The 26,801-nt window shown below is 47.1% G+C and overlaps 2 protein-coding genes across 6 annotated transcripts; both read left to right on the top strand.

Moving 5' to 3' along the window:
• Window positions 1–11: 11 nt before the first annotated feature.
• GGA2 (golgi associated, gamma adaptin ear containing, ARF binding protein 2) lies at window positions 12–8,972 on the top strand. Of its 2 annotated transcripts, XM_071760865.1 has the most exons (17): window positions 12–121; window positions 538–622; window positions 896–971; window positions 1,457–1,555; window positions 2,519–2,642; window positions 3,265–3,368; window positions 3,642–3,722; window positions 3,918–4,055; window positions 4,631–4,712; window positions 4,910–5,029; window positions 5,285–5,452; window positions 5,703–5,758; window positions 6,054–6,205; window positions 6,602–6,771; window positions 7,262–7,431; window positions 7,866–7,976; window positions 8,549–8,972. In XM_071760865.1, the coding sequence occupies exons 1-17, from the start codon at window positions 88–90 to the stop codon at window positions 8,657–8,659; spliced, it is 1,881 nt and encodes a 626-aa protein (XP_071616966.1). In that variant the 5' UTR covers window positions 12–87; the 3' UTR covers window positions 8,660–8,972. The 2 variants fall into 2 exon arrangements, with proteins under 2 accessions (XP_071616966.1, XP_071616967.1); XM_071760866.1 differs by lacking the exon at window positions 3,642–3,722.
• A 336-nt stretch (window positions 8,973–9,308) lies between these two features.
• COG7 (component of oligomeric golgi complex 7) lies at window positions 9,309–26,033 on the top strand. 4 transcript variants are annotated; one of them, XM_071760864.1, is made up of 17 exons: window positions 9,309–9,654; window positions 10,312–10,460; window positions 10,895–11,011; window positions 11,196–11,364; window positions 12,366–12,448; window positions 13,183–13,305; window positions 15,056–15,254; window positions 17,355–17,482; window positions 18,039–18,193; window positions 19,358–19,474; window positions 19,970–20,035; window positions 20,770–20,956; window positions 21,962–22,102; window positions 22,570–22,653; window positions 23,772–23,886; window positions 24,597–24,740; window positions 25,711–26,033. In XM_071760864.1, exons 1-17 carry the CDS (start codon window positions 9,489–9,491, stop codon window positions 25,875–25,877), a joined length of 2,310 nt encoding a protein of 769 aa, XP_071616965.1. In that variant the 5' UTR covers window positions 9,309–9,488; the 3' UTR covers window positions 25,878–26,033. The 4 variants fall into 4 exon arrangements, with proteins under 4 accessions (XP_071616965.1, XP_071616962.1, XP_071616963.1 ...); XM_071760861.1 differs by having other exon boundaries at window positions 9,394–9,654; window positions 24,600–24,740; XM_071760862.1 differs by lacking the exon at window positions 13,183–13,305 and having other exon boundaries at window positions 9,394–9,654.
• The last annotated feature ends 768 nt before the right edge of the window (window positions 26,034–26,801 follow it).

Genomic DNA, 26,801 nt, shown 5'->3' with positions numbered 1-26,801 from the left:
CCGGAGTGGGAGGGTGGGTGGGGAATATTTCACCCAGCTGAACACTTCCACGGCAGGAAAACTCGTGGTGCAGAGAAGCAGGAGCCCATGGCTGGCCCCGGGGAGCTGGAGCAGTGGCTCAGTGAGTGGGGTTGGGGGTCAGGAGCTGGGGTTGGTTTTGCTGGCACTGGAGCCAACAGTGAAGCCAACCCTGGCTCTAAACGGGTGGGTACTGGAGTGGTTTCAACTCCGTGAAGCCTTTAAGTGTTTTTTGGTGGTTTCCTGTGCTCTGTGCTAAAGGCACCCTGGTGCTGTTGTTGCCTCGGGTCGTGCCTGAGTCTGCCAAGAGTGTTTTCAGGAAGACTTTGGTACCAGCTGGTTCCTGCTTCTGTGTCTTCCATTTCTGCCTTTTTGACCAGCAGCAGCGTGAGGGCTGAGCTGCTTCCTGCCTCGTGCCCCTTCCTTGTTGCCTGAGCCTGTTTTTTTGTTTGTTTGTTTTTGTTTTGTTTTGTTTTTTCCTTTTCTTTGTTTTTATTTTTTAATTTTTCTCTACGTAAGACAAAGCCACCAACCCGAGTATCCCTGAGGAAAACTGGGAATGCATCCAGCGGTTCTGTGAGCAGGTGAACGCCGACCCAGAAGGGTAAGGCAGACAGGCTGCTCTTTGTGTGTGTCTCTGGCTCTGAGCACTCCTGGCTGCAGGGGGGGAATGTCACCTGGGAGCCAGGAGTGCTCACTGGGCTCTGCTGCTCCTCAGACAGTCAATAAGCTGCACAGATGAACAACTGGTGCCCAGCACTGCAACCCAGGAGGCAGCAAGTTCTGCCACTCTGTCCTCACCAGCCTTTTGTTGTTGTTTTTTTGCTTTTTTCCTGGGATCTCCTGCATTGCCTGACTTGCTGCTCCTGCTCCCCAGCCCGTTGCTTGCACCGAGGCTGCTGGCACACAAGATTCAGTCACCTCAGGAGGTGGAAGCTCTCCATGCACTCACAGTAAGTGCTTCCATCCACATGCAGAATTTGTAAATAGAGTCCAGGGGTAGAGACAGTACAGCTGTCTCTGCTTCTTCTCTTAGATATCTCTCCCTTTTTCTCTTAGATATCTACCCTTTAACTCCCCATTGCATGAGGAATGCAGAACCCAGGGTATAATGGGGGGAGAAGCTGCTGTTGTTGCTTCCCATGTCACTGCTGGGGTCTTTCAGTGCTCTGCAGTTCCTCCTGTTTGGCCTTTGGTCCCACCACAGGGCCAGTGGACTTGAAGTTATTGGTGATGGCTAAAACAGAGCAGGTGGTCTTAAATGTGCTGCTTAAGAAAGCTGGATGAAGGAAAAATACATGTTCCTGCTGCTCAGTATCTTGTATTTCTGAATGCAGTGCCAGAAAGTTCACAGATTTAGTATTACAATGGCAAAGTTTTTAAAAATTGCCCAGGATGTGTGTGCCCAGTCTGTTTGGTGCTGTTTTGTGTCCTGCAGGTGCTAGAGACCTGTGTGAACAACTGTGGTGAAAGGTTTCACAATGAAATAGCAAAATTCAGGTTTCTGAACGAGCTGATTAAAGTGCTTTCCCCAAAGGTAGGTGGTTGTGGTTGTGCTGGATGTTGCAGGTGGGACACACTGTTCATTTTGTGCTGGATACAAAAACTTAGAATTAATCTCACACAGTGGGATTCCTTCTGTGCCTCCAAGCACAAGGACTGGGTGTGAACCCCCTGTGAGAGATGTCAACCAGGGACTCTTTCTGTGGAAAGCTTTTTCTTTGTGGTTTCTCCCAGCTCTGCTGCAACACTCAGGGACTCTACTGGAGCCTGAAATTATTCTGGTGACCCCTCAGCCTGTGGCCCTCCTCCCTCTTACAGAGCTTTGGCTCTGGAAATGAAGGACAGAGATGCCAGGAGCTGCCCAGAGGCTCTCTCACCTTTTCTTATGCTCTGTCCCCAAGCCTGTGTGATCTTCCCCCCTTGCTCTCTGCAAGGACCTCCCTTAGATACCCTCCTCAGCACTCAGTGATCAATTCCCCTTCTTGGGGAATCTTCACAAACTCTTGTGTGTCAAGCACACGTTTACCACGTGCACAGGCTTTGTTTTCCATTACATCACCTCAACAGCAGAGATGCAAAAAGCTGATTTCAGAGAAATGTTTAACCTAACTGCAAAAGCTCTGCTCTCAGTCCCAGGTTGGGTAGAAGTATTTCAGTGAAACAACAAAGTTTAAGGAATATATCACCACAGGGAGTTTTCTGTGCTGTTTTGACAGAGCAGGTATCACATAATGATTTTACAGTACCCAGTGCTTTGGAGGTGTGTGTGTGTGGTTTTATCATTCTTCTGGTGTTCACATTAGGGCGAGCCTAAGGAGACCCTTCTGGTGCTCACATTAAAGTGAACATTGGTAGGCAATAAGGAGAGAAATTAGAGAAAACAATCCACACACTGAAAAATGACAGTAACTTTCATTTTCCATATGGTTCAGGCACACAGACAACTTGGGGCTAGATGTTTTTTTGGTCTCACTTTCCTTTTTTGTTTTGTTTTCAGTACTATGGAACCTGGTCTTCAGAAAAAGTCAAGTCAAGAGTCACAGAAGTAATATTCAGTTGGACAGTCTGGTTTCCTCAGGAAGTTAAAATCCAGGATGCTTATCAGATGCTGAAGAAACAAGGTTTAGTTCTGTGACTTCAGTTTCCTTTTTAGCTTTGAAGTCACATGGCTGCAGACCACAGATACACTTTGTGACTCAGCTTTCTTCATGAAATGTTGTGTGGAAGGAGAAGGGCCAAAGGCCATTCTTACAAGGCTCTTGGGGCACTTAGGATGCATGTAACTGTTTAAAGAGATTTACCAAGGAGGCTCAGGCTGGCCTTGAGGCCTCTGCTCACACCCAGCTGGCCACTGCCACACAGGGAGGGGATACAGGACACTCTCTGGGGGATCTTTGAGCTGGAATGCTCACCCAGGGTTGTGAGGGATGGGTTTGGAGAGAGCCTGAGCTGGATTTTTCATCCATTCCATTGTATTTAACAGTCCTTGCTGGTATTGTCATCCAGGAATTTGTCCAAAGCTCAGCACATCTGAATTTTATTTTCTGCCCTGAAAATCCCCTTTGGCCTGTGCTTAATCAAGGGAGGAAGGAAAGTCTTTTGTCTGAGCATGTGCTAAGGCAGCTCCTGGCTTCTCCATCTCATTCTGTAAAATTCTGGGGAGGAGTGAAGGAATTGCACTGTTGAACACTGGTGTTTCTGACAGCTCACACATCACCAAACAAATGCTGTCACCCATTCCAGGCATTGTAAAAGAAGATCCCAAAGTGCCAGAAGACAAAATTCTACCTCCCCCTTCTCCGAGACCTCAGAATTCAATTTTTGACACAGATGAAGAGAAATCAAAGGTAAATTTGAAGGTTTTCATGACTGAGGCCCTGATTCTTTGTACTGATGAGGAAACAGGTTCAGTCATATTCTAGGGGCTTTTGCTGCTTGAGGCAGACTGCAGAACAATGCTAATCCTTGCTGTACAACAGCTAGGGAATTCTTTGATGCTTTGTCAGGAGTTTTTACTTAGATACTGGGTGTCTCTTAATGTCTGCTTCTGTCTGGGGGGTGCCTGCAGCACAGTGCCTGGAGGCTGCTGCTCAGGGCTGCCCATGCTCTCCCCTCCACAGCTCTTAGCAAGGCTTCTCAGGAGCAGCCACTCTGAGGACCTGCAGGCTGCCAACCGCCTGATCAAGAGCATCATCAAGGAGGTAGGCAGCTCCTGGGCCAGAAGCTGGGTTTGCAGCCAGGAGGCTGGGAGGGGACTCAGCAGTTCAGTTTTGGAAAGTGGGCTCTTCAAAACTGAGCTCTGTAACGCTGCCCCCGAGGAGGGATGGTTTCCAGTATTTGTTATTCCCAAGTTACAGCCCAATCATCATGTGCTTCTATTTCATTTTTCATCAAAGGAACAAGAAAAGTCAGCTAAGGTGTCCAGAAGAGTGAATACCATCAGTGAGGTTTCTGAGAATGCTAAACGTATGGATGAATTACTGGAAAGCTACAAGAGACAAGAATTATCCAAATCTGACCAGGAGACCCTACAGGTAAATGCTCTTTTTCCTGCATCAGAGGTTCTTTTGTCTGGTAATGGCAGGGAGGGCCAGTTCCTGGTCTGCTGCTAATTGTAAGTGTCAGTGAACTGAGGAAATGTTTGATGTCACTAACAAGGCTGTCAGAATAGCTTTATGGCCTCCAGAAACCTGAAGCTCCTCTAGGATGCCTATCAGACCCTCCAATTTTTTTACATTTTAGACAAGTAAATGTCTGTAGGTGAGAATTCCTGTGGCTGTGTGTGACAGCAGTTTGGAGTTGGCTGCTGCTGGAGGAGAGTCTGCTTTCAGTCTGAACAAGTGGCTGCCTCCCCACCTCCTCACTTCCTAAAACACGGAGAAGAAAGCTGAGGAGGTATCAGCAAAGCCTCCTTGTTCCAGTGCCTGTTCTTCCAGGCCACTGTGGATTTTAAGAGTGCAGCAACATGAAGCATTGATACCCTTTGTCTGGACCTGGGCAGAAAGTGCATCTTTCTCTTCTAGAGGCAGCATCACTTACAGATGGGACAGAGCAGTGGGAGAATGTTGGGATCCTCCTGAGCAATGACCTGAAGCTTTTCCTTCCACAGAGTCTGTTCCAACGTTGTGAGAAGCTCAGGCCACTGCTCTTTCGCCTCGCCAGTGAGACAGTTGATGAGGACGAGGCTTTGGGTAAGAGCCAGCACTGTCCTTGCCTGCCTTGCTGTTAGGTTTCTTTACCTTTGCTTTGACAAGTGAGGTGTGTCCTTCCTCTGGGAGGGGGAATGCTCAGGTACCTGCTACCCTGCTGCAATGCTAGCCACCTTCCCCTTTAATCCACAGCCCTGCTGTTAGAGCACTAATTGTTTGTTTCTTCTCTTGTTTTCCAGCTGAGATCCTGCAGGCCAATGACAAGCTCACCCAGGTGCTGGGACAGTACAGGCAGGTGGTAGCCAGACATGAAAATGGTGGTGAAGGAGGCTCAGCCACCAGCCCTGCTGATGCACCAGGTACAGAGCATCCTGCAGCATCCCATGACAGCTCTGCCTCTGCATCTTGTGTGCCAGGGCAGTTTGGAAGGGAAGAAGGAATGGGGAGAGACCCCCCTAACACAGGGAAGCTACTGTGTAACCAGCATTTGCTTTTGCATATGGTTGATAGAAAATATTCCTGAAGTTCTTCACCTTTGAGAGCCCTTTCTGTACTCTCACTGACACTGCTTCTTTCAGGAGGTTCCTCTTTACCTCTTTCTGCTGTTTCCCCAGCATGCCAGCCAGCCCCGAGGCGCATGAAGAGCTACACCCTGATTGACTTCTCTGAGCTGGAGCTGACATCCCAGTCTCCTCCTGATCAATTTGCAGACGTGACCACTGCCTCCAGGCATGGCAGCACAACCTCTACCTGCCTGCTCGAGGAGGAGTTGAAGTCACTAGGTTTGTGTGTGCAGTTCCTTACAATGTTACCCTTGTTACTGGGGCTCGTGGTGTTTCATGAAGATGGGAGAACTTTGACTTTAATGTTGGTTAAGGAGACCCTTTCAGCCAGTGACACGAGTTTTCAATAATGGAGTTTCTCTGGTGGTGTTAAGACTGTGGTTAAACTGCTGCTAGACAACAAAGGAAGAACCTATGGAAGCCCCTTGTTTCCTGTAATTGATCAGTGGCACTTTGGCATCTCTCTTAGGTCTCAGCAACTCTCCTGTTGTACAGAAGTCACCACCTGATTTTGGCTTAGCAGAGGTGAGTGATACTAAGATGCTTTAGTCCATAAGGTACAAAGGACAAAACCCAGACATGATTCTTGACCTAGCAGTCTCTAGCAGCCTTATTTTTTTTTTTTAAACAACTCTGCTCTGAAGGGAAACCGGAATCCCCTTGTTCTGCAATGAATTTCTCAGTTGCAGTTTGTAACCAGATTACTCAGTGTTTATTTCTGCTTTAATTAGTGTTATTAACAATGAGGTTCTTTTCAGTGGAACAGGTCTGATTTTTGCTGATGTTCTGTAGTGTGGACCAGAAGTGCCTTATTTTTCAGCCTGCTGTACACAATGGACATGGTGAAATCGTGAGTGCTGTTCAAACCCTGGGACTGCAGGAGAGCTGGGAAGAGAGCTGCCCAGAGGAGAGGGAATTTCAGGGCCTGGTTGGTCAGCTCTCTGCACCATCCAGGACAAAGACATCATCCTTGTAAGCAAACTGAACCAGTACAGTCTGGCTTTGGAGATGAGCAAAACTGTTTCACAGCAGTGAGGTTTAGGAAAGCCTTTCAGCTCGAGCTGGGCAGTGGTGGGAAGCTGCCCACCCACACACTGGCTCTTAAGCAGCAGTTGTGCATCTGTTAATTGCACCTTGTGTAATTGCACACTAGGACTTTCCAAGGGTCAGAAGCTCAGGGATACAAATCAGAAGCTGCTTCTGTATAAAATAGTTCTCAAATTTGTCAAGAACTCGGCGAGTGAAGGCTTGAACTTTATACCTAAAGGAGATGAGGGACTGGGAGCACAAATGGGCACAGCAGAAGATGGTCTGTAGCAGGTAGCCTCCCCAGTTGATATAAGCTTTCTTACCTGCTTTTCTTTCCAGAGATTTATCACCAATGAAATTGCCCTTTCCAGATCTTCCAAATAGCTCAATGGCAGATACTGCACTCTCCAGCCTAGGCTGTGAGCTGAAGCCTGCTGCCTCTTTGCATCCAGCTTCCCATGATGCTTCTCTAGAAAACCTTTTTGTCCCTTTAATTTCAGTTACACCGAGTAAGTGCAATGATTTCTGTGCTCCAGCTCTGCTTACTAGAGGTTTACCTGAGCTCTTCTGCCAAAGTAGCTGTGTGCTGTGTGGGTTGGCTGGACAAAAGGAATGGCTGTTCTATGAAGGACTTGATGTATCTGAGCAAGTGCTAGGGATCATACCATGGAAATGTCCTTGGCCTCCCCACTCAGGAGTTTCCTGCCCTGGCTAACCTCTGTGATCTGCTTCTAAGCTGTTTGCCCTTAGCACCTGTAATCAAGCTTCCAGCAGTTCTTCTCCAGAGGCTCAAAAGTTATCTATGGGTGGGAGCTACTCGCTTCCTAAAGCAGAGTTGTTCTTTCCACCTTTGTTTAATTCAGTACTGGGTTTGCTGGAGGAAGTAAAAGTTTCTATGCATGTTTCCTTGTTGCTGTTCCTTATCCCATCTTGGCTGTTCTGCCCCCAGAAGGAGGGGAGTTCTCACTCTGTATCTGACTCTCCTTTTGCCTCTGGCAGGCAGTATCTGTCCACTCACAGTGTATGACAGGAATGGTTTCAAGGCTATGCTCCACTTCTCCAGAGACCCAGCTCCTGGACGACCAGATGTGCTGGTGATGGTGCTTTCCATGCTGAGCACATCAGCTCAGCCAATTAAGGACATAGCATTCCAGGCTGCAGTCCCAAAGGTGAGAAGCCTGTGAGGAGTAGCAGAGCAGGACTACTCAGGAATGTCCAGAGGAGAAGGTTTGCCATTTCTTGCTCAGGATTTGCCTTCCTCATCAGAAATGGGATGGCTCACTGTCTCTGAATGGTGAACCTGTTGTCTGGTGGTGCCAGTGGCCCCAGTGCCTGTTTTACAGAGATATTCCTGGCCTTGAGGCAACCAGACAGGGCTCCAGACATGCTGGGTCAGCCTCTAGGGTAAAGAGCTCCTCCTGCCTGGTAGGTGCAGCACACAATTGTGTGTTTTGGAAGATCTGCCTTTAGAAGCAGGCTGTGGGAAGGTGGGCTTTTCATTACATGACAGGAGTTGGCTGATGTATCTTTAACCACCTCTGTGGCTTGGTAATACTCCCAACCCTTTTTCAGCATGGACCTTTCCTTTTGTTTGCTCTTTCAGACCATGAAAATAAAGTTACAGCCAGCATCTGGCTCTGAGCTGCCTGCCTTCAGCCCCCTCCTGCCCCCCATGGTGGTATCCCAGGTCCTGCTGCTTGCCAATCCACACAAGGTATGTGTGGTGATGGGGTCTGCTGCTGGAGTGCTTGGAATGGCCCTGTAGTGGGAGGGGTATTTGTATGAAAAACTGGGAGATGCAGGGGAGAGACACAGCAGTCTGGCCCGTGCTGGACATGTTTCCCACTGGAGCAGCTTCCCAGAAGTATAATCTAAAGGGCTGAATGGGCAGTTGCTGCAGGGGCCTGTGCAGTTCTGCTCAGTCTGCCTGCTCCTGGCAGACCCTGTGCAGATGTTTGCAGCTGGTGGAACACAAAGCCACCCAAGGCACAGGCAATGGGTGGCACTGGTGTTGCATTGATAATTGGGTAATTATGAGAGATTGGTGTAAGGAGTGAGGACTCCTTACACTGTCACTGAGAAGGCTGTTCAGACCTGGATTGCCAGGCATGCCCTTGGGTGCTTGCACAGCTCTCCCAGTCACTCCTTACGTACTGTATGAAGTTCCAGGGTTTGTTCTGTGCAGAGCTCCTGAAGGCTGCAGCTTTGCTGTGCCCTGCAGTGATTCACTGCAGCGGGGAGGCTGCAGCCATGACGTGTCACTCTCTCTGTTCCTTTCTCTCCCAGGATCCCATCAGACTGAGGTACAAACTGGCCTTCACCCAGGGCGTGCAGCCCTTCTGCGAGGCAGGAGAGGTGACGGGCTTCCCAGAGGCAGAGCTCTGGGGCAGGAGCTGAAGCTCAGCAGGCTGGGGCAGTGCCAGGAGTCCCCAGAGCTGGATGGGGAGGGACTGTGCCAGCAGTGCTGCTCTGGACTCTGGAATGGCTCCGTTCCTCGGGATCCACCATCTCCTCCTCCCGCCTGGTTTCCGTGCAGGTGTCTGGCAGGAGCAGTGTAAAGCATCAGCTCTGCCATGGCCTTCTCTAGCTGACCCTGCAGACCTTTAACGCTTCCCCCGGCCCAGTCTTTCCCGCTGCTTTTTCTGAGCCAACTTTTCTTCTCTCCCTTTCCCTTTTAATTTTTGAATTAAAAAGCAAACCGGTACCAAGGCCCAGCTCTCCTGACACACTGCTTGGACCCGGGGCAGGGGCTCTCCCCAAGGACCCCCGTGCTGATGCGTGGGGAACGGCGAATTGGGCCGTCCGGGCTCGGGTGGGTTCGGTTTGTAAAGGTACAAACATGGAGTGAAGAGGGGCAGTGCCGGGGAGGAACCACTGCCCAGCCCCAGGCCCACAGTTCCTCCCGCGCCGGCTCCTTCCTCTGGGCTCGGAACCGGCGGCTCTGTGTCCCGGGGTGGTTCTGGAGGACCGCGGGGTTCCGGGGATCCCGTCCGGACCCTCCGGCGGTGCCGGGGTGCACCGACGGGTCTCGGCTTCCAGCGGCTGCCACACCACGCAGCTCCCGCTCCGGGCTCGGGTCCGCCCGGGCCTCCCCTTCACCGTCACCGCTTCCTTGTTCCGGAACCGCCCACCGGACCGGGCCGGTCCCGCCTCTCGGACGGCGGCCGGCAGGGCCTGCCCGCGGTGGTTGCTGAGGGTCCGGGGCCGCGTCCCGGCCGCTCCCGCCATGGATTTCTCGCGGTTCCTGTCGGATGATTTCGAGGTGAAGGGCTGGGTGAACGCGGCTTTCCGCGCCGTGCAGCAGGAGGCCCCGGGAAAGGTGGATGCCCACGCCGCCACCCTGGTGATGAAGCTGCAGCTCTTCATCCAGGAGGTCAACAACGCCGTGGAGGGTGAGGGGAGCCCGGGGGGGTCCCTCTGGTCACCGGGACCCCCGTGGGGTTGGGTCCCCAGCAGCCCCGGCGCTCCGTGAGGAGCAGATCCGTGCCCAGCGCTGGGGCTGGGGGGACATTGGGGTCCCTCGGGGGGGTCAGCCCGGGCAGGGCTGCGGTCACCGGGGGGCAGAGGGTGCGGACGTGGCACTGCGGGACGCGGTGCTGCGTTACCGCTTGGACTTGATGCCCTTCAAAGTCTTTTCCAACCAAAACGGCTCAGTGATTCCGTCACAAAGTACATAAAGTTAGAGCTAAAGTTTTGTTGGGTTTGTTTGGGGTTTTGCTTTGTTGTTGTTTGGTTGTGGTGTTTTGTTTGTTTGGGGTTTTTTGTTGTTGTTTTTTAATGTATTGCTGATTGGGTTGATTTACATTACACATTAGGAAGAAACTATTTGGCGTAAGGGTTGTGAGGCCTTGGCCCAGAGAAGCTGTGGCTGCCCCATCCCTGGCAGTGTTGAAGCTCAGGTTGGATGGGGCTGGGGGGAGGGGTCCCTGCCCATCATCTTTAAGGTCCCTCCAGCCCAAGCCACTCTGGGATTCTAAGGGATTATTGGAAAACTCCCTCTCTCCTGCAAGGGTTTGCAGCCCCCCTCACTCTGCTGCTTTTCTCTGTAGAAACAAGCCACCAGGCTCTGCAGAACATGCCCAGAGTCCTCCGGGAAGTGGAAGTTTTGAAACAAGAGGCAACATTCCTGAAGGAGCAAATGATTCTTGTTAAAGAAGATATCAAGAAATTTGAAGAAGACACAGCTCAGTCAATGCAAGTGGGTTCTTGTCTTGGTGTTTACCTGCAATCTGTGAAGTTTTAAAGTTCCCACTCGTAGAAAAGTGGGTGTGACACAGACCACTGCAGTCTGCATTTCCTTTGGCTATGCTGGTGGTGTTTCAGTACAGAGTTACCTGACTGGGGACACTAATTTCTGCCTGTTGTTACCTGGGGTGTGTAGCATTTTTCAGGCAAAGTGGATACTAAAATTACAAGTCCAGGATTCAAACTAACTTTCTGTTGTTTGACTTTGGAAGTTGATTTAACATCTCTAGCTCTTTTAGCCAGCTCCTTCCTTCTTCTTGTAATGGGCAAGATAAGATTTTTTCACCCAATTGTTAAAATCCAAACCATCAGTAGCTCCCATAATGTAAGTATCTGTGGCACTCATCTTTTGTTCCAGTGGCCAGCATCTTACTTGTTTTCTTTCAGGTCCTGGTAGAGATTGACCGAGTGAAATCTCGAATGCAGTTGGCTGCCGAGTCCCTTCAGGAAGCAGACAAGTGGAGTACATTAAGTGCAGACATTGAGGAGACTCTTAAGACACAGGTAGATGCCCCATTGTTCTTTTTGTTCCTTGCACCTTCAGCAATCCAGGGAAACTGTTTTTAAAAGTAGGTTTTTGATGTGACTTTAGAAAACATTCTTCTGTTTGTAGAATGCCCTTGTGAAACTGGTGTGAGTGCTTTCTGAGGTCACTTTCAGTAACCAGGTTGTCCTTCTCTGCTGGCAGGATGTGACAGTGATTTCAGCCAAGCTCACAAGCATGCAGAGCAGCCTGGCCATGCTGGTGGATACTCCAGATTACTCTGAGAAGTGTGTGCACCTGGAGGCTCTGAAGAACCGGCTGGAGGCCATGGCCAGCCCACAGATTGTCACTGCTTTTAACTCCCAGTCTGTAGGTCAGTAAGGCTCTGTGCCATTCACTATCAGTGCAGAGTTTGTTTTCTTTAAAAAGTCAAATATTTGGTTGGGAAGTTTGATGTCTAGGAGGCTCCTAGCACTGGATTTTTCTGGTGGAGGCAGATGCCATGAGATGTTCTGGGCTCTGCAGCTGCCTGCAGTGCAGCACAGCTTTGATCCTCCTGCATTTGGTGCACTGTGAGCTGCTTTCCAGGCAGCATGGGTGTGTGAAATGGAGGTGCTGGGGCAGGGCTGCCCTGGGACACAGCTGAGTTGTGCATAGGTATCTTCCAAGTGCTGCACAAGTGAGCAGAAGGCCTCTGGTTGTGCATTATCAGAGTGCTACTGGGCATCTTGTTTCCTTCTTGATGTCATAATCAAGAAGGAAATGTGGGAACATTCTGACTCCTTAGTACCTTTTAAAGCTGATTTGGCTTTTTTGGCTGTTCTTTGTGCTCATCCTCCCCTCTCTTACTGTCACAGCACTTCTAGTTTATCTGCCTTTTGGGCCTTGTTTAAAAAACAAGGCTTATTTCTAGCTAATTTCTCTGTATTTTGTGGACAGTACTACAGTCACCCCCCTTACAGTGCAAAACAGACCTTTGAGGACCTTGGATTTTGAAGCTTTGTGGAAGAGCTGCCTGTGCTGTTGGCCTGTCTGTTAGCTGTTGGTCTGAGGAGTTCTGAGAGCAAAGTTGAGCCGTGTTCTGGTTTTGCAGATAGCAGCTTCTTTCTGGAAAAGAATGTTTTCCTTCTAGGCTCTGGTTTTATCTGCTGATTAAGAAGTTTAAATTTAAGAAGTTAAATTCATTCCTCCCATCTGCCACCTGTTCTTGTTTAAATGTGGGGTTTAGGCAGTTCTACTTCTGTTTGAGAGGATAAGCAAACAAAAGGAGAAAGTAACCTCTTGGAAGCATCTCTCCTCCTCAGTTAGGGACTGACTGAGTTAGGGACTCACCCTCAACTTCCAGACTGTTAACTGCTGTTTTGTTTTGTTTAGATCAGGCAAAAACCTTTGTTAAAGTCTTCACTGAAATTGATCGGATGCCCCAGCTTCTTGCTTACTATTACAAATGTCACAAGGTAAGTATTTTGGTAATATTTTGATACATTGGAATAAAGATTCGAACTGCTTGGCGTGGGCTGCAGGGGGAGCTGCTCCCTCACGTATTTTACTTTTCCTGCTCCAGGGAGGATGCAACCTGTTCTTTTCCATGTTTCATTCTAAGACTTCTCTTTCCTGGCTCTGAACAGCTCTGGTTGCTCCCCATGTTTCAGCAGTAATTCTCCATGGGGGATATGTGTGTTCTGCTTGATTTCTCTGTGCCTTATGTTTTTCTTTGCTTTTTCTTGGCTGTGTCAGCAGCAACTTTATTGCTGCTCCTTGCCTACTGCTGACTTCTGTAGACTCTTTTCAGGTAAGATTAAGAGTTGGAATTCCAGAGAGTTCTGTAGGCATAACCTGATCCTCAAAAGTTCTCTCGTGACTGTGACTTTTGGGGATTAAGTTCAAGGCTGGGGCTTGCCAAGTATTTCAACTATTATGTAGAGATATCAGTTACAGTCTCATTTTATGAGTAAAATGCCAATGTTAATTAAATCTTTGACTGAACTAAGAAGCCCCTAGCTTGATGCTGAATGTCTTTTCCTTCTGCAGCACTGAATTATAGCAAAGTGTTATGCTGAAACCTGGGGAGAGCAGCAAGGGGAGACGTTTGTGTTTTAGCACACGTGGCTTGCAAGGGAAGTTCTTGATTTGAAATCACAAAACCTGTGGACAGTCAGTTCTCTAACTGCAGTTCTCCTTGCCCCTGCAGGTGCAGCTGGTGGCAGTGTGGCAGGATCTCTGCCAAAGTGACCTGAGCTTAGCCCGGCAGCTGGCAGAGCTGTACGACACACTCCTGGGGACCTGGCACTCACAGCTGCAGTGGGCAGCTCAGGTGTGGGCACTGCACGGTGCTGCTGTCACCTGTGGGAGGGGTGGCACTGAGCACACACTCCTCATCCTCAGAAAGCTCAGAACAGTTCACTGGTGCTCACTCTTCGAGTTACACTCTGTGCCTTATCAGTGCGAGACAGGGCCTGCAACCTGCTTTCTGTTTCATGTCCAGAGTTGATTTCTGGGGTTCTACTTGCAGCAAGGTTGCTGTGTTATTTGCATTAAAGCTGCTCTATCACCTTCATCTGCATCTTAAGTTAGATCTGACTTCTTGGTGTTGCAAATGTTGCAAGACATTTGAAATGCCTGAATTGCTTTATCACTTGGCCTGGAGGAGGCCCTCAAGGTCAGATGGGCCTGACTCATGTCACTCTGTAAGATACTGAGGGCCTCTGCTATCACCCATTGGAGTCTGTGTGCTTGTTTTTCCTGCCAAGGATCCCCAAAAAAGATGTCCTCATTTCACTGAAGGACATATAAAATAAAAGTTCATATTGTTGAGCTTTTAAGAGTTTTTCATCCATGAAGGGTAAGAGATTCTTATCTTCATGTCATGAAGCCTGGTGCAAGTGCTCCATTTGTACTGCAGAGGAGCTCAGTGTTTCCTTGAAGTGTATTTCCTGTGCCTAAGGATTCAGTGTGAATTACAGGTCAGATGTCAGCTTGCATTTTCACAGACACTCTTTGATTGTGAGAGAGAAGTTGCACATGGGACAGAGCTGTGTCACACCATCTCCTGTGTTGCACCTGCTCTCTGAAGAATTCTTGGACCTTTTTTATGCTATTGAGTATCTGTGGTGACTTTGTTTTAAGGCAATTTTTAAAGCAGATGAGTGAGAATAGCTGGCAATAGTCACAACGGAAGTCAGTAATGCATTTTATTATTAATAATGCAGTGGTGGTGCATGTAAATGAAAGTTCTGAGCTGATGACAGTCATTCTGGCCTTTCCAGCATGGACTGCTGCCTATCTGACCAGTAATTTGGTGTGTGGTACAATACAAATACAAATGTTGACTTGATATAAGCATTTTTTGCCAACGCATTTGTGTAAACCAAGTGCTCTTGTCTTCAAATGCCCTTTTCTGCCAGGTGTTTTTTCCAATTACTACAGTGCCTGTGTTCTGCTGAATTCAGTTTTTGAACTCTACCCATCTTCTAATGTCTTGATTGCTGTATTCAAAGAAGTTTAAACAGTTTTGTACATACTGACCTAGACTTTTGTAATCAGGCTGTTCTGTGTGCTAGACCAGTGAGGTTCTTGCAGCTGTAGCAGACTTCCTTTGGGTTTTTTTACCCCTTGTGAGGTTTTTCCTTTTTTTTTTTTTCACTTTTGGTTGGGAGCTCACATCGTTTGAGGATTCTAAGATCTTTTAGTGCACAAAAGGTCATCTTGATCTGTGTATCATCATCTTTCATCAATAGGTAATATTTTATTAATCCCTCAATAGAAGGAAGCACGTGGCCAGCCCAGTTTTCTGTGCTGAATGTGAAAAAGGCTGCTGCTGCTTTCTCTCCCAACTCTTTACTCCCTAGTTCTGGCATCCTGCCTCTCTGCTGACAGTTTGTTCTGCCTCTCCTGTCCCTCTGCTTAAGGATCCCAGGTCTCAGGCAAAGGCATAAGGGAGGCTCTGAGCATGATTGCCCTGGGAAGTGGTGACACGTGGTGTGTGGGGCTATCAGCTTCTCACTGCTGCCTCTCCTCTTCCTCAGAGATAAGTGTCTTTGCTGATAGCTGTCCTGTGACCACAGGTTTTCAAGAACCCCCATGAAGTCGTGACTGTGCTGTTGATTCAAACTCTGGGAGCTTTGGTGCCTTCCATCCCTGTCTGCCTCAGCACTGCCATGGAGAGGACAGGACAAGAAACCAAGCTGAGCAAACTGCTGGAGCTCTACGATGCCACCATCCACTTTGCCAAGGGGCTGGAGGTGGCCATGCTGCCAAACATGAGTAAGGCTTGGGCACTGAATTTTGTCATTCTGCTCTGCCAGCTCCTTTGTCAAGTCCCATTGTAGGATTTTGTTTAGCTTTACATGGAGGGAGGGATTATCTCCTTTACAGTATTGACCAGTTCCGTGGCATTTGCACCTTTGTGTGTGTACACGTCTGTATCTTACACTAAAGGTATTGACACAGCACTGAATGAGTTTATTGAATCAGACCTGTGCTGAGCATGTTTACTGACTTGGGTAAATAATACTTGGTGCTTTTTCTTTTACAAGCATTAGTATTTCTTCTGTCAAACAGATGAGGAAATATCTCTAGGGAAGCTACCTGTGAAACCCATTGCAAAAGCTCACAAAGCATAAAAGTCAAGGAGTTTCCTGGAGTTAAGTCACACCTTGCTGAACAAGAGAAAACCTGTTTGAAAGCTCCATCAATTGGATGCTTAAATTTTATTTTGTAGTTTTTGTGTCGCTCCTGGCATATTTTTTAACCAGGTTAAAATGCAGGACCAAATATTATTTCTGACCATTGGTAGCTGATTCCCAGGCAGCATCCTCGATGTTTGATTCAAATCCTAACCTTTGTTTCCTTACCTTGTGGTGTTTGTCATCCCATTTTGGTCATGACTTGATTAAGAATTCCCACAAACCACAATGCAGTGAGGTGCTGTGTTTACTTAAGTTTATGCCTGACTTGACATGTTGGCTATTTATAGTCTTTTGTTAATCTGGTAGGGCCCCTTCAAAGACAGGGCATGGGAAAATCCTAAATTAAAGCTAATGGAGCATTCCTAATGCTGTGTTTCCTGTGCTTGGTTCCTCATAACATTGTCTTGAGCTATTTAAACCCAGATTCCTACTTGATCATGTAAATCATGATTACTGGGCAATTTCAGGGAGTATGACTGTCACTGTGTCTGGTTGTTTGTCTTTGCCATTGTGTACCCTTGTCAGTCATCTTCAATCCTTGGTTTAGCTTCCTTTATGGTCCATAATAGAAATGACTAAAGAGAACTTGGAAGAATGATGTAAAATTCTAGGAAATGATGGAATAGACAGACAGCTGCTGAACTGCTATCTGAGTAAATTAAAAAAAGAGGTGTTTGTTGTTTTCTTCTCTTTTGCTGAGGTGTAAGGTGTTTGGGAGGAGAAGTATCTCAAGAATGGGAAGGCTGTGTGACTCAGCAGAACAGGCCCAAACCAGTTCCCATGTGTATTTATGTGAGGGGAAGGTTCAGTTGTGATTCACAGGATAATTTGGGTTGGAAGGGACTTGGGGAGATGATCTGGTCCAACCTCCAACCAAGCAAGGTCTGCTCTGAGTTCAGACCATGTCACTCAGGGTATTGTCCAGTCTGACCTCAAAAATGCTCATGCATGGAGATGGCACAGGCTTTGGGCAACCTGCTCCATTCCATAGGGTGGTAAAAGCTTTTTCTTATATCCAGGATGCAAAGTAATTCTTTTTTGCTGCTAGTTTGAGTTTGGCAAAACTTCCCAATGACAGCTGGTGTCCAGTTCTGCCTGGAGAAATAATCATTCAGACCTAGGTTTTGTTTGGGTTTGCAGCTCCCTGCTCCCCAGAACAGCACTGAGATGAACTTAGGTTCATGGTTCACATTCAGCTCTGGTTGGTGAACAGTATGAAACAATAGTGCTAAGTGAACTGAGTTAGCATCAGTTATTTTAAGTATGAACCAGGATTTCTGATAAATGAGGATTGGCTCTGTTTTAAGTTGTGGGTGTAATGTGTTTCACTTCTTAAAGGGTTTCAGTACCTTCCTTTCTGTAGGTTGGAATGGTTAATTGTTTTTTGTCACCAAGGTTTGTTTTTGGAGCAGTCAGTGATAACTTTCTCAAGGTACTTGTTGGGGCAGAACATCTTGGGTTTAGGAAGCAGATAGAGATAATAAGCCTTTTTTTTAAAAAAAAAAAAACGTGGAATAAAAAGAAATCTGTGTTGTTGAGACTTAAAGCTGTTGGGCAACATTCCAAGCCTGTGTAGGCAGCATGCTCTAACTGAAGAACTACTGCATGTTGCTTCAAACAAGATTTTTAGTAGCGTGTTCATCTATTTGTAGACTAAACATCTGATTCTTTGTAGAGGAGCAGAACCTGGTAAAAGTGATGGAACTGGTGGAAGCAGTGTATGGTCCATACAAGCCCTATCAACTCGAGTATGGGGACCTGGAAGAAGAAGACCTCCTCATCCAGATCAGTGCAGTGCCCTTGGTAATGCAGCAGTCTTTGTTCTGCCCCACAGGGAGAGGCTTGAGGCCTCTCCTAAGTACAAGTGGCTTTGCCATAGATACTGCTCACTTTCCTCCCCAGTTTTATTTTGGCAGTATTTCATGTTTGCTGTATATTTTGCTATTGTTAAGTAAATATTGTTTAAGAAATAAAGTTGAGGTGTAACTCCTTTCTGCTTCACCCAGTACCCAGCACTGTGTGGATCTGCTGGAGAAAGACTTGACCAAAATATGACAACCAACCAAGAACCTGCTTCAGGTTCAGTAGAATTAATTAAGTGAAAGATTGGGGAAGGAAAGTCCTTTTTATGGTATTGGCAGAACTATTTGTTGTTGGCAGAACTGTTATTCCCTGAAGACCTGGTAAATGCAGGATCTGACAACCTGAGTTCTGTTAAGTGTTCTCCCTGCAGTGGCACAAGGTTGGGGGATATGAGAGAGCAATGTGCTGCACAAGGTGGCTTTTTTTTTTTTTTTTTTAGTGCCTGGACATGCACTGAAAGACTTGGGCTCAACTTCTTTGTTTTGCTGCTATTTAGGAGCACTGGGAAGTAATTGACTGTGTCCAGGAGCTGAACCATTCAGTCAACAAACTCTTCACTCTGGCCTCTGGAGCCATCGACAACTGCGTGAAACTGACGGATGGGCTGGGGGTGTGTGGGCTCCTCAGGGCCCTGAAAGCTCTGTTCACAAAGTAAGTGCTGCTTGTGTCACTGCTGCACGCATCCCAGGGGAGCAGCAAGTGTTCTGTCTGTGGCCAAGGACTTTGGAGTTTGTGGAAAATGCCTGAGAGCAGAAAGTGTCTGTGGCTGTGACATCCCCTCCGGCCACTTCGCTCAGGCAGTGACTTTCACAGGGGGAAAATGGAAGCTTGGTAGGGCTCAGTGGAAGACTTTTCCTGTCTCTGTTCTGGTTGGACTGAGTCTTCATTTTTAATAGACACTTTTGGAAGGAAAAATGTTTCTCAAGACAGATTAAGATGAAGACAGATGAGGCAGCTGAATGTATAACTTGGTGAGAAAGTGTGTGCTTTCTGGGACAAGTGACCTCACCCTCAGAACCTGCCTGCAAGTGTGAGATGCCCTGGTGAATGAAGTTCACTCTAAGTTCTTGTCCTAAAGTATCAGTATCATCCTGCTTAGTTCATATTGCAGTACTGACTACCTCCTTATTCTTTCCTGATGTCAAAAGAGCTGCTCACAAGGTATAAATCAAACTGTTACTGTGCTGCCCTGTGAGGAAGAGGGAAGAGGAAAGCACACTTCTCTGATCTCACCTTCTTTATAGGGGCAATTACACAGCAGTGTGCCTGTCTCCAGCGTATGGGCATTATTTAGAAAAAAAAAAAGGGTGTGTGTGTAAAACAAAATGTTCTCTTTTTTATCCATGTTCTCATCTGGGGAGTAGCTGAGAAAACAAATTCATGAGATTGTTGTCACTCTTGTTCCTGGAGTAAGGGCCAAGTGATGAAGTTGCAGTTGCCTTATGAACTTTTTCTGGTCTTTGCTAGGAGATCTGGTTGGTATAGTGGTAACAAAATGTCTTACTCATCCCTTTTTATGGCAGTGGAGGCTTCCTAGGAACCCTTCTGCAACAAAACGAAGGGGTGTCACACAGTATATTGTTACTCTAAATTTCTCTGTCTTGTAGTGGAGGCTTGAGGGGGCTGGGGCTGGGGCTTCACATCCCAGTCTGTTTGGACTGGGACAACAGTGTCTCTTCTGAACTTCTTTAAGAATTTCTTGTTTTGGTTTGGCCCATGAGGACTAAAAAAGCAAATTGCAGGACATGCAGTTACACTGCTCTCCAAACTATTCTCTTATGCATGTGCTTCTCTCTTCTCCATCTCTCGTTGCAGGTACACATCTGACTTCACAAATACATTGCAGTCAATACGGAAGAAATGTAACCTGGATGATGTCCCCTCAGATTCCCTTTTCCAGGAGGATTGGACTGCCTTCCAGAGCTCTGTCCGGTGAAGGGGATTTTTTGTGCACAGAACTAATTTTTATCTTGATGTTGGAAGGGAATTACCTGGGGTCAGTTTACACAAGTTCTTCATGCAGAATGCAGGGCCATGCCCACTTAGCTGCAGTGTTGCTGGGTTTCAGGTTGCTGCTGGCACAGTAAGTGCTCGGAGGTTCCCCACCCTGTTGGGAGCAAGACTGCCATCACTGGAAAGAGCAGCAGCTCTTAGAGTTCTTCCCAGAGACACTGAGCTGGCCACAGCCATGGTGATAAGAAGTCTCATGTGGATGAGGCTGTTGGGCAAAGAAAAACATCAGTGTGTTGTCAAATGGATGCAGAGTTAATAACCAAAGTAGCTCCTGACAGATGTGTCCCCTGTGGGCTGTGGTTTAGTTGCTGCATTTTATAATGAGCTGACACGTGCCTGAGATGGGCTGTCTGGAGGGGGTCTGGCATTATCTGCCTCAGATCTCACAAGTGGTTTTGTCTTGTTCTTTCCCAGGATAATTGCTACTTGTGGGGAGCTCCTTCGTCAGTGTGGAGACTTTGAACAGCAGCTGGCCAACAGGTAAGCTGTGCTGAACTTAATTCATGAGCTGTCAGCATAGGTACCAAGTTGAAAGAAAACAAACCCTAAGGTACTTTAGTTGCGTAGACTGTGGAGGAAAAGCAGAACTGCTGTGATTTCACCCCACTGCCCCTCCCCAGCTTTTGAAATGTCAGAGATGGGTCACAGAGTGTTCCACTCACCCCTGTGCTCTGACAGTCTGCAGAATCCTTTTCCTTGGCTACCTGGCTGGGCATTAAATGGGCTGCCAGATTGGGGTCAGGAAGGAATTTTCCACCAGATCAAATTGGCAAGATTCTCACCCCCCTTGTGACATGGGGCATGAATCATTTGCTGAATTGAACCTAGGTGTGCCTTAACTGATCGATTCCTTGTAACCTGAGGAGCGTCCAGCACGGGCAGCACACAGATCTTTTGTTGCCTGTAAGCACTGCACTGTTCAGCCTCTTGTACACTGAACTGCTTTAGTCTGACTTGAGTGCTTTGTACAGGACACCACGGCCTGTGCAGCACAGGAGGATGGGTTTGTTCTGGCTTTGCTAGGTGTCAACAATCCTCTCTTTCTCATCTCAGTACTTGTGCAGTTTTTGAGTTGCACAGTAGACATGAGAGCTGGCTGTAATTAGTGCCTGCCACCAATGAACACTCTCTGCTTGGAAGCAACAGAAAAGTAGTGTGGGTCCTTGGAGCAATGAGAGCAACAGTGCTGATTAAGTTTTGTGTACTTTTTTCAGGATTTTATCAACTGCTGGCAAGTATCTCTCAGACTCCTACAGCCCTTGTAGTTTTTCTGGCTTCCAAGATACCAGCTCTGCAGAAAAGAAGAGCTCTGTAAAGAATCCCTGGCAGGAATACAATTATCTATTGAAGGAGAATCCATCCGAGTATGCCAGCCTTATGGAGACACTTTACACACTAAAGGTATCTTTGGTGTGAGGGAGAGCCTGTCTCTGTCACAGGATGCTGTTGGGCCTACCTTTGGTAGATCAGACCTGGATTCCCCCTCCAGCCTAATTAATTACATTTCATCCTCAGCTGCAGCCTTTTGATGGGCTGTGTTCCAAACCTTCCACAGAGGTACCAGCTGATCCACTGAGAGATGAAATGTCCAAAACCAGGAAATCTGGGCTCATTCCATCTCTCCCTGGATCCTGGCTGTGTTTTGTGAATGTGCCCTTGTCAGTTCAGGAGAGGGAGATTTTGTCACAGAAAGCATTGGGAAGAATCTATTGGAGCCATCATCTCAAGTTCCAGAGCCCACGTGCTGGCTGCTCAGGACTTTCTTTGCCACTAATGCTCTGCTGCCATATCCATTCTGAAATATAATTCTGCAAGATCATCCATGCATGTGTCTGTGAACAGTGTAGAATGACTCCAGTTATCTTCTTGTGGATCTAAGTTACGTTTGTCATTGTTGGTCACATGTAGTAGAGAAGTCAAGGTTATGAGTTCTGTCTCTTATTTCCTCAGAATGTTTTGATTTCTTTTGCACTTAATTGCCCTGCAGCTTGTGCAGCTCTGTGGTTAATAGTGCTAATAGTTTTGACTTTAAACCTTTGCAAAATAGTCAAGTTCCACAGAACTTCAGCTGAATTCCACTCCGGGAGTTGGTTAGTTGTGCATTTTGAGTGAAAGGCACTTGTGCCTTCCATCTTCTCTGCATGCTTCTCAGTACCCAGCCTGTCCTGGTGCCTGGTGTGGCTGGAATGTGCTGCTGATTCTTTGTTTTATATTTGAGGAAGCAGTGTGCAGTTTCTGTCTGACAGCTGGTTGCAGCAGGGCACCAAAAGGGAACGAGCTGTGCCATTGCAGGGAAGGCTCTTTGGTGTTAGGGTGGTCTAATGAAAACCTCGTCAAGAACGTTCACACAGCTTCTCTGTGGTCACTTCAGTGCCTTCTGTATGAAAACATTTTTCCCTGTGTTAGGAGAAAGGTACAAGCAACCACAACCTGTTGTCTTCCTCCCGGTCTGCCCTGAGCCGCCTCAACCAGCTGGCACACCACTTGGCTTTTGATTCTGTTTTCCTTCGCATCAAACAACAACTCTTACTCGTTCCCAAAATGGAGGTGAGTAATGAGCACAGTGACCTGATCTGAACTGCCAGGCTTTACCCATGGCATCCTCTAGGGTGGAGTACAGCTTAGCCTTTCTTACCTTTGTCCTTTTCAGAATGTTTCCCCCTGGGATCGCGTTTCTTCCAGGAGCAGCACGGGGTGGGAAAGTTTCCCTCCCTTGATCCACGGGCAGCACTGGCAGCAGACCCCACGGTGTTTGCAGGCTCTGATGTGTGTCTGAGGTGTTGCTTTTCTAACCTGTCTGAGGATGTTTTTCCCTCAGGGAGCTGTGTGGAAAGGGTGTGGATGTTTTGGGCCTGAGGGAGGACTAGAGTAGCAGTTTTCTTGCCATCAGTGTTCTGCTTTCTAGAAGCCCTGGGGTAGTCACAGGTCATGCAGCTGGGTGACCCCTTCCTAGAACACCAGCAGACTTTGTGCTCTGGGAAGTCAGAGTTCATTCTGCACTTCTTGCCTTACAGAGCTGGAACTCCAGTGGCATTGGTGAGACCTTGACAGATGACCTGCCAAACTTCAGCCTGACTCCTCTGGAATACATCAGCAATGTAAGAACATGCAAGGCTAGTTATGGGAAGCCCAGACCTGTGGGAATCTCCTCTGTGTTTCCTCAGGTTTTTGTAAAATTGTAGTGTTCCCTAACTTTAGTATATGATGGTGATAGATGCTCTCAGTGGCCTAGCACTTAATAAGTTGGGGTGTGCTATTTTTTTGTGGCTTTTATGAAGTGCTCTGTCAAGTGCTGGAGCAGCAATAAGATATTGGGAGCACAAGGAGAGGTTTTTCCCTGTAGAGCTGCAGTGTGTACAGATGGCTCTGGTAACGGGGTGGAAAATGCTGCCTGTTGTTTGTAGGGGTGAATAATGAGTGTATCTTCACCACACAGCCCATGTAGCCCAGAATTTCCTGCAATTCAATCATACTGTGAAGTTAAACTCTTGAGCTCTCACCCTTCTAATCCCCATGTGACACCCTGGATTCTCTTTCTGGTGGAATAACAATGAAACCTTTCTGGCAGGGAGTGTCTGAGTGGAACAGGAGAGTGAACAGTTCATTCCTTCTGACCAGACTCCTTGCTCTGCTGCTGCTGAGCAGCACTCAGGTTGCTCTCCCCTTCTGCTGGTTGGTGTTTCAAGTTGCTGCTAGATATACAGTTCAGATACTAATCCTAGCTGCTATTATATTCTCAATAAAAAGTATAATTTGTTATGCAAGTTTTTTTGTTACTGTCATCCCAAGCATGGCACAGGGGGATTATTTTTTGGGAGTGATAAGTTTCTGTAATTCATGTTTACTTTGTCACTCGGATTGGATTTGCCTCTTCTGTGGTTTCATTTGGTTCAGTCTCTTAGACTCTGTTCTAAAAAACAAATTGCCAGGGACACTCCAGAGGTCAAAGATTTGCTTGGAATAACAGTTCTCTTTCAGGTTTTTCTTAATATGATTGTTTCAATGGCTGTTTCTCTGCCTCCTGAACAATTTTCATGTACAAAATATAATGAAGGGCAAGAGACAATTTATTTCAAACAGATGTGGGTTAGTGAGTTGTTGCCAAGCTCAGCTTTCTGCTTTCAGGTGTGGATTACTGCAGCTGACTTTTTTTCCTCCAGAGAAGTACTTGCTTCACATTTGTTCAGTGACTCAGCTCTTTGTGCTTTTATTCTAGATTGGGCAGTATATTATGTCGCTTCCTCTCCACCTTGAGCCATTTGTCACTCAAGAGGATTCTGCTTTGGAACTGGCATTACATGCTGGAAAACTGCCATACCCCCCAGAACAAGGTAGGATGAAACCAAAGACTTGAAGTGTCTGAGGGAAAGCTTTCACAGTTTGGTATTACAGGCGTGTGATGTGTTATGGAAACACAGCTCTTTGAGATCCATCTCCTGTCCTCTAGTCATGCTGTTTCTTCCAAGATTCTCTTGGTAATATCCAGGAAGAGACTCTAGATAACAAGTAGAACTTTTTCAGTTTCATTCAAACCAGAAACTTTAGCTTGGTCTGTTCAAGTTCAGTGTTCATTAAAACTGTAGTTTGGGTGCAGGATTTGAAGCAACTTCTCAAGTTCCCTTTTATGGCTTCTGTTAATTTCCAAAACACTCGTGAACAAAGAATGCCTTTAGAGATTGAAAAAACCCCTGTGAATCCTTGTCATTGCAGTAGTTTGTGAACTACACCTGGAAGATGATCCTATAGAATATGCCAGCCAGTGCCTCTGGCCCCAGCCCTTTGCAGATGACTTACCTGGAGAAGTCATAGAAGAGCATCAAGTGTTTTGGGTGCTGAGCTAAATCTCAGTGTTGTGCAGTGCCAGGGAGGGTACATGACTGCTTTGACTGCTCCAAAAGCAGCTGATAAACTCCAAATCCTAATGAATACTGAAATGTCTGTTGAAAAAAAGCAGTTAACCATTCATGAATGATGTTTTGTTACAAAACCAGCAAATGCAGGTTAGTGAGACTGCTGACAGCTAAGAGAATTTTCTGTCCAGGAGATGAACTCCCTGAGCTGGACAACATGGCTGACTACTGGCTGGGCTCCATCGCCAGAGCTACCATGCAGACTTACTGTGAAGTCATCCTGCAGATACCAGAGCTGACAGTGCACTCCACAAAGCAGCTTGCCACAGACATTGGTAAGCTCAGTGCACACATTGTCCTCAGTTCTGTTGCTGTAACACAGGCTGCTCTGTCCTTTCATCAGATTCCAGGAACAGCAGCCTGGGTTCCTCCTTTAATCCTGAGCGTGTTGAGCTGATACCCAGATGGTTCACAGCTTCTCTTTTGCAGAGTGTTCTGTCACATCCCCCTTCAAGGGTTGCTTTTAAGATGAGCAAATTGTCAGCAGCAGAGTGGGAGATAGTTGGCACATGCTGTTCATCCCTGCCTTCTCCCATGCCATGCAGAGTGACTGGGAGAGGGCTGATGGCAGCTGCTGGGGAAGGTGTTTCTGCAGGATGTGGATGAGATGGGATTTTCTTATCCAAAGCTGATGGAAGTGTCACCACAAGATGTCTATAGATACTGTGAATGGCAGGTGGTCCTTTGACTGCTGTAAGGTACGGATCCTGACTTCCTCATGGCCAAGCTCAAAAAATGAGGATACAGACAGTATTTCCTGCTTAGCTCACCTGAAAGTACTTGAATGCCAGTGAAGTGAATTTTTTTTTTCTTTGGCATTGCTTAAAAACAAACAAGTGGATTAGAGGCTGAGTGCTCAGCATCCTCCCTGCCATCCCTGATTTCCCAACTGACTTTGAATCAGTGAGCTGGAACTCCATCCTGCCCTGACAGCCCTTCACCCCTGCAGAACTTCCCAGCTTTGCTGCAAGCTCTTTGCCTTTGGCAGTATGACTGTGATCCTTTATCTTTATCTGACTGACCACCCCAAGGGTGTGTGTCAGATGTGGCAGAATGTGTCTTAGCCCTCTGAACAAAACAGCTGCTTGTCTGAAGTGGTGTACAGGAGCTCTGAAATCCACACCAGTCCACACAGTCAGAGTCCAGCCCCACTCGCAGTGCCTATTTCTGAGCTTGCAGTGAAGAGTACCTTTCATTTCCCCAGTGCCTTGCTTTTCAAATGCATACTCACCCTTCATCTTACAGATTATCTAATAAACGTGATGGATGCCCTTGGCCTTCAGCCATCAAGAACACTGCAAAATATTGTGGCTCTGCTGAAGGCCAAGCCAGAGGATTTCCGTCAGGCTGGGAGGAGCGTGCCCCGCAGGATGGCCACCAGCATTGCTGCCATCAGGGGCCTGGAGGCTTAGCTGCAACACCCCTGCTGATGGACACTGCTCAAGGGCTCCACTCTTTGGCTTGATTTTATTTCCCTATCATCTTTGCAAGGACAGTGAAAGGTTCTCTGGGGATTAGATGAAATTATTTCTAAGCAACTTTTAATAAATGTCTTTTGTCTAGAAAAAGCTTGCTCCGTTTTTGCATCCTCAGAAATGAGGTGACGTGTCCTACAGCCAGATTTTCCAAAAATTATCAGGGTTACCTTGAGTGAGTTAGGCTGAGCAGTGCTGGCTTCTGACTAGAACTCTCCTGGTTGCAGGAGAGTTCATACTTCCTGGTGGTGAGATGACTGGCTTTTTCAGAAAATTTAATCAATTCTGAATCTAAAATTATGGGGTAAGTGCCACAAAGATCAGCTGATTGGAAGCTCTTCTACCTGGAGGCAATCGTCATTGCTCAAGTCTGTCATTATTCACAAAGTCAAGAAGATGGTCTCATCAGTTAGTAGATGAGGCATGATGAAGCTCAGCCCTGAGAATAAAACCAGTTTTGTAGGTTGTTGCTTGTGTGATTAATACGTTCTACTGAAAGCCATGAAGTTTATGAGAAACGTAAGGAAAGTGTTGTTTTGCTGTAAAATTTATAAAAGCCTGGTATATAGATCTTCATAAAAAAACCTCATCCAGCCTAAGGATGCTTCCAGCACACCCACAACTTTTTTTCTTAGGGGAAAACCGGACAGAATACAAAGCTGAAAACTGGAAGAAGATGGTATTGGGTAAAACCTCACCTGTAAACTCTTCTGTTTTAGAGGGCTAACACATCTTTCTCTCCCCCACCTGTATCTACTTGTGCAGTTTTTCTTTTTTACCACCAGATGCCTTGGGGAAGTAATTCTTTTCCCAGTTTCCATATCTTTGCCTCTTCCTTCTTTAACTTGGTCCAGGCTGCTC

This window comes from Heliangelus exortis, chromosome 17 (genome assembly GCF_036169615.1).
Source record: "Heliangelus exortis chromosome 17, bHelExo1.hap1, whole genome shotgun sequence".
Taxonomy (NCBI): Eukaryota; Metazoa; Chordata; class Aves; order Apodiformes; family Trochilidae; genus Heliangelus; species Heliangelus exortis.
Note: the sequence above shows the minus strand (reverse complement) of the source record. Positions and strands in the feature narration are given on the sequence as shown.